General features: G+C 47.0%; 1 protein-coding gene across 1 annotated transcript; it reads left to right on the top strand.

The window, feature by feature from the left end:
- The first annotated feature begins 640 nt into the window (after positions 1–640).
- Positions 641–4,030, top strand: LOC119363008 (EEF1A lysine methyltransferase 4-like). Its single transcript, XM_037628303.1, has 7 exons — positions 641–789; positions 885–981; positions 1,101–1,242; positions 1,340–1,422; positions 2,636–2,770; positions 3,258–3,362; positions 3,531–4,030. Exons 1-7 carry the CDS (start codon positions 734–736, stop codon positions 3,654–3,656), a joined length of 744 nt encoding a protein of 247 aa, XP_037484200.1. The 5' UTR covers positions 641–733; the 3' UTR covers positions 3,657–4,030.
- The last annotated feature ends 2,642 nt before the right edge of the window (positions 4,031–6,672 follow it).

The following is a 6,672-nucleotide window of genomic DNA, read 5'->3' as shown; positions in this document are numbered from 1 at the left end:
GAAGGAGCTCATGGCCGAGGAGAAGGAGCACATGATGATGTCTAGAAAGGACATGGATGAAGAGCAATTGGCATGGTGGAAGGAGTACAAGGAGAACATCACGGACAAGAAGAGGCTACTGCGTGGTGCTGGTGGTGGTGCGTCGTCTACTCCCCGAGGTGAGTCTCCGATGAGTGCTGGAGGCGATGGAGGTGTGGACAACTTCACCGGTGCTTGAAGTTGTTCGTACGTTTTATGTTTTGCAAATGATGTCTCTGATGTGATGGTGATCATTTGCACGTTGTATGTTTTGCTATGATGTTCATGGGATTTACTATGTAATGATGATGATGATTTGCAAGTTTGTTTCATGTATGTGATCATGATCATTTGCAAATTTGAGAGTGATTTATGTTGCTGTCCTGTTTTGAAGGTTTGAAGGCCGGGCACAGATCAGTGCCTTCAAACCAACCCTCAAAACAGAATAGAGATTTTCGGTTTCAAAACGACATTTATCAGCCCTCAAACTGATTTTGAAGGTTAAGTTTTTGAGGACTATGTTAGACATGCTCTAAGTAAGTTAGTGAACCGCTGGGTAAGAGTAGGACCCGGGTCAAATCCCCGAACCGTCCTAGGTTTTGATCAGACGTCCCCGAACCTCGTAGGGTTCAACGAACCACCCTGCCTACCCGCACACGCTGCACCAGCGCCAGAGGCCGCCAAGCAAAGCGCCCGCACACGGCACGCGGCGGCGATGGCGGACGACGTCGCCCCGTGCACCGCATCCGGCTACCTCGACCCCTCCTACTGGTGGCTCACGAGTCCTTATCACCCCGCTCTGCTCCCCCGAGCTCCAAACCGCGCAGGGAGCAGCGGACTCACGCAGCTCGCTCGTGGCTTCGCAGGGACGGGCGGTTCGGGAAGGAGGAGCACTACGAGTGGTTCAAGGACTTCTCCCACTTCCGCCACCTCCTCGCCCCGCTCCTCTCCCCCTCCCTCTCGGTTCGTGCTCCCCCCGCCTCTTCCCCCAATTCTTCACATCACTTCCGTGGATCTTAATTCGCGAGTTCCTGAATTTGAACTGTACCTTGATTTGTCGCGCGTTCTGCATTTCTGCGCAGGTTCTGGAGGTCGGCTGCGGCAATTCGCGGCTCGGGGAGGAGCTCTTAAGGGAGGGCGTCACTGGCGGCGTCACCTGCATCGACCTCTCGCCGGTCGCCGTCCAGAGGATGCGCGACAGACTGGTGGAGCAGGGCACCAGTGGTCAGTTCACCTGTTTGGCCGGGAATTTACTTTCTGCATGTTTGTTACCACCAACGTTTGGCCGTTTGAGTGAGAAATTGCCTTCTGCTTCCTGAAGGTGTGGATGTGGTGGTGGCTGACATGCTTGACCTTCCGTTCGAGAGCGAGAGCTTCGACCTTGTGATCGAGAAAGGGACCATGGTATGCGTGTTGCAGACTTTGATGCCTCCCAGTGTTCCAACCTATCAATATTTTGTGCTATCATATTTTCTAAGCTATGTTATGCTTAATGTTAATTGCAATTCGAAAGAACAAGCATATTAACCAACAAAGGTTGTGGTTGCATATTAGTACTGTGTATTGGAACACTGAATTTTTTTCTGGTCACACCTGCATTTGACATGCCGCCAATAATATCACCTTCAACATGACTTGGTTTGCATTGCTGAACTGTGCTGTCGTGAACTCAGGGCCTATTTGATTCGCAGGATTGTAAAAACGTAGGAATAGGATAAATGCAGGAATGGAATGTCATGTCCATCCAAATCCTACAGGATTTGAGTTTGTTTGATTGCGTCACAGGAAAAAACATAGGAATTTTTCCAAGAGGCTGGAGTGGATGTCATTGTACAGTCTGCTGAGGAAAAATATCCGAAGAAATAGGAAAAAGTTAGTTAGTCAAACGATAAAATAAGCAAAAGCTTGTTAGGCCAACAAGATTATTGTAATCCGCCTCAATGCCAAATGTTGTTCAAGTGTGTGCAGATAGACTGTCTTAGCTAATAGTGTACTGCCCTTGTTATATTAACAACATGATTCTATACGGTTAACACATTATCAAGATCGTTGAGATATGTAGTACCGGTGGTTTGTGATAGTATTACTGGGCGTTTTAGTGGAAATGCACAATTGCATCTATTACAGAATTTCAGATGACCCTGGGAGCTATTTACAGTACTGTGTTACTGCTATCCTTATCCGAATGGCCATTCAGTCATTCACATATATAAAGCTGCGGAAGACAGGCCCATGTGTGCGGAAGTCCAGTATAAACATAGTTACTGACTATGTTAAAAATTCGTTTGTGTGGTTGTCAAATGCGATAAATATACAAGTTGTTTAACACAACATAGTGACCAATGAAGTGGTTGCATTTGCATGTTGTCTTGATAATTACCTAAAAAAATTTCTGTTAGGATAGCTGCACAACCAGGGAAAAGGAGTCGATTCGAACAATCAAGATACTTAACTCAGCACCTTAAAAAATACTCAGAAAGATGCACTATGTCTGCTGACTTATCCTAACACCTCTGTTCTTTCATAGCATCCAAACTTGTGCTTAGATATTTTTGTCATCTTGTGATTAGATTATTAGATACTGCCTATAGACTTATACAGAAATATCCTTTGACAGGATGTGTTGTTTGTGGACAGTGGTGATCCATGGAACCCCAATCCTACAACAGTGGATAATGTAACCAAAATGCTTGAAGGTATCCACAAGGTTTTGAAGCCAGATGGCAAATTTGTATCAATTACCTTTGGACAGGTTTGGGAGATCCAATTGTCTGAATCCCTCTTTCATGCCCTTCATTTGTCATTGCTTTTGTATTTCAGACGTGTTTCTTTGCATGTCCCAATAATATCCACTTTCTGGGTTTGTGGGTATGTTATTTGTGCACTGGACATAAGTACTCCATCTGTTCCGAATTGAAAGATGCATTAACTTTGTTCTGAACCAGGTGTATATAGACGCGTTTTAGTGTGTTTGCTCACACATTTCAGTCCTCTATGTAGTCCATATTGAAATATCCAAAGCATCTTATAATTTGAAATGGAGGTTATACTAAATAAGGATATACCTTTTGTTTAGCAATATCACACAACGGTTATGAACTTGATATATATAAAGAATTAAAGATTGTCTTTAATTAGTAATCATGAAGAGAAGAGCAAGTGGGACTGGTCATGAACTGTGATGTATTTGTTTAGCAGCTTTACTTCTTTTTCTAAAATTTCCACTTCCTATTTGGCAGCCACACTTCCGTCGTCGATTTTTCGAAGCACCTGAGTTTACATGGTCTATTGAGTGGAACACCTTTGGTGATGGCTTCCATTATTTCTTCTACACCCTTCAGAAGGTTTAATGTTTGTGAAGCATTTGGTTTTCATTTGAGCCCTTCACTTTTTCCTTGTAGTTGTGATGCCACTGAATAAGTGCATTGCTCTGTTACATCTCGAGTCTATGTACTATCAATTTCCTTGCAAAAATCCTTGCTCTTCATCTTATTCTTTCTTAAATCTCTTAGGGCAAAAGGTCACCAGAGTCCAACGGTCACCAAGTTACATTACCTGCTGCTCCAAGCTTCAATATGCTCCATGAAGAGCTCGAAAGCGAGGATTACATATTCCGCACAAATGTTGATGAGTTATAAGCAGTAACTCAATAAGTGAGTGCGCCGGTTCGGAGGTCTTGATGCTACGCAATACGCATGAAGGGGCTGACCGCGAAGCAACCCAGCGAGTGATGCTTTTACATGCCTTGTTGTGTGGTGATGTATCATTGCGGCCCGGCAGGCTAGGGGTCTTTCTACCATCAGAACTGACAATAGACACCTGTTCCCAATGTTAACCTTCTTGCGTGTTATTTCAGATTATGAAAAGGACCTTCAGTTATCTTTAGTGTTGACTACAGATGACATAGAGATAATTGTTTTCCCTTATTATTCTTCTCATTTCCAGGACATCTGCTTATATAGCCAGTTCAAACTACAGCAGTGATAAGAGAACGTTAAACAGTGTCGTACCCTAGTTTATCTGTATTCAGTAGTGAGGTGCATATCCATTCGACTACTCCAATTGCGCTTGAAGATGATGCCAATAGCAGTTTCACGGTGTATAAATTGGTGAACTAAATAGTTGTGCCTTGTTGTACTACTACATCATTCATTTATGTTTCCTTCTTTGGAAGGATACAAAGGAATTGTGCCGATAGTTTATTAAATAAATGCACCGGATAAAAGACAATAAGTGTTGAGTACTCACTCCGTTATCTAATATAAGATGTTAGGGCATCTCTAACGCTGACCCTTAAACCGTCTGCACCTGTGCAGACCGGACAATCCGAACCTCAAACCGTTTGCATCTGTTCGGACCGGGCAGTGTGGACGTGTTTTGCCATCCGACGTGGCACCCCGTTGGTCTGCGGACCTGTCTGGACGTTCGTTTTCTCGCAAATCCAAGGCAAACCAGGGTGCTTTACGGGCGTTCGGACATCTGCCACGCCGACACCCCGGACCCACCCAAAACCCTCTCCCTCGCCCGCGCCCTCTACCAGGCGAAGCATTTGCCGTGCATTCATGTCATTCCAGAGTGCTAGCGTCGTATTCATGTCGGCCCAGAGCAGACATGACCTCTAACTAGTGCCGACAATAAAGTGACGCGCCAGCCCAGAGCGTCGCCCGCGCCGCATCCCAGTGTCCGCGCCTGTTAAATGCCGAGAGACATTACTAGACGGGACGAGATGGATATCTACCGCATTCAAACGGGCTGACCACCCCCGTCGGTCTGCGGACCGGTCTAAACGTTCGTTTTCCTGCAAACCGGAGGCAAATCAGGGCGCTTTACGGGCATTCGCACCTCTGCCACGCATGCGTGCGACACCCCGGACCCACCCCAAAACCCTCTCCCTCGCCCGCACCCTCTACCGGGTGAAGCATTTGCCGCGCATTCATGCCTTTCCAGAGTGCCATCGCCACATTCATGTCGGCCCAGAGCGGACTTGACCTCTAACTAGTGCTAACCCTGAAGCGGCGCGCCAGCTCAGAGCGCCGCCATCACCGCATCCCGGTGTCCGTGCCTGTTAAATACTAGACGGGATGATACGGATATCTACCGCATTCAAACAGGTTGGCGGCCTATCTGCCTGCCATCATTAAACAGGCTCGCCGACCGAGAAACCTACTCCGGCGCTCACAATGACACACTCCGCTGTTGAGCCTGGCCGTCATCCGCTATTTAAACGAGGCCACGCCCGACACAAACTGCACCACACCAGGGCCCGCTTCACATCCTCCTCCATACTCCACCTCCGCCATGACCGTGAGCTCTAGCGCGTTAACGTTGTGGGGGAGCCTCTCGACGGAGCCGAACAACGAGTTGGCCGCCCTTGCATTGGATGGTAGGGCCGCCATGCTAGGCAGATTGAGGACGGCTTGCTGGCCAGCTCCCTTGAGGTCTCTGATGACAACCAAACGATGGACAAGGGCTCCGACGTGAGTCGGTGCTTCAGCCCGAGCTGTTCCATGTCGGCTTCACAATGGAGCAGGCACATGCTCACTTCAATGATGCCATGGCGCAGGACAACCAACGCCACAACCGTTCTCGGTGGTCCGGGAGGTGCATAAGGAGCAGTGGTACAACCTCTCCCTCCGTGATTTGTCTGATTTGTTGAAATCCGATTTAAAATGTATGCGGGTATGGTTGGATGGCCGATTTTCATATCACTATCCGCGGATGCGACCGTGCTCGTCCGCGGACATATACAGTGTCCGTTTTGAGGGCCAGTGTTGGAGATGCCCTTATTACAACCAATATAGAGGGAGTATTTTAGTGTTCGCATGTTTAACCAGTGCAAGCAAATGTTCAGTTTTACTGCTGCATGTAGTAGTTCCAAGTTTGCTGATAGTCAAATGCATCCAGCTAGCCAGTATACTGACCTAAATGAAATGCTAGGGACTAGCTTATAGACTTCGTATGGATTTATATGGATACAAAAGCAATTGGGTTTTGACAAAAAAAACTTATGTGATAATGTGCAAGTGCTCAGCTTTTGTGCACCACCTCATGAGCTACTTGGATTATTTTGCTTACTATTTCTAACCTATTACCTTTATCATTCGGTTTCAGGGCACGACCTACTGTGGTTTCCAAATCTTGACGCAGAATACTCCCTCCATAACGTAAGATGTTTTTGCAAGCTAAGTTAGCTTGCAGAAACATCTTATAACAGTTAGAGCATCTTCAATAACAGCTTTATTTTTAAGCACACGACGTTTCTAGGCACGAGAGGGCAAACAATCAGCCTCCAACATCTGCCCAATCCTAAGAGAAAATTATTTTTTTTGGCAGCCCAAAAAAGAGGCTCCTCGTGCAACAAATATAGGGCAGTTGGGCGGCTGCCCAAAAACACGAGGCTACTTCCAGACGCCTGCCCGTGGCCGGAAACCCTTGGATCCGCCCGCCCGCCAGCCGCCGCGCGCCATGGCCGGCTCCTCGGACCCCGTTACCAACCCCGATATGCTCGGCGCCGCTCGCCCTATTTTAGGGTAGCTGTTGGAGCAGTTTTGCCATATTTCGTGCCCAAATTTTTATTTATTTTTATTTTGTGCTCTGTTATAGGTCTGCTGTTGGAGACGGCGTTTGCTGGTGCCAAAAAAGCGTTTTTGTGAC

The sequence above is a fragment of the Triticum dicoccoides genome, chromosome 2B (genome assembly GCF_002162155.2).
Source record: "Triticum dicoccoides isolate Atlit2015 ecotype Zavitan chromosome 2B, WEW_v2.0, whole genome shotgun sequence".
NCBI lineage: Eukaryota > Viridiplantae > Streptophyta > Magnoliopsida > Poales > Poaceae > Triticum > Triticum dicoccoides.
This window is presented reverse-complemented; position numbering and strand designations above follow the sequence as displayed.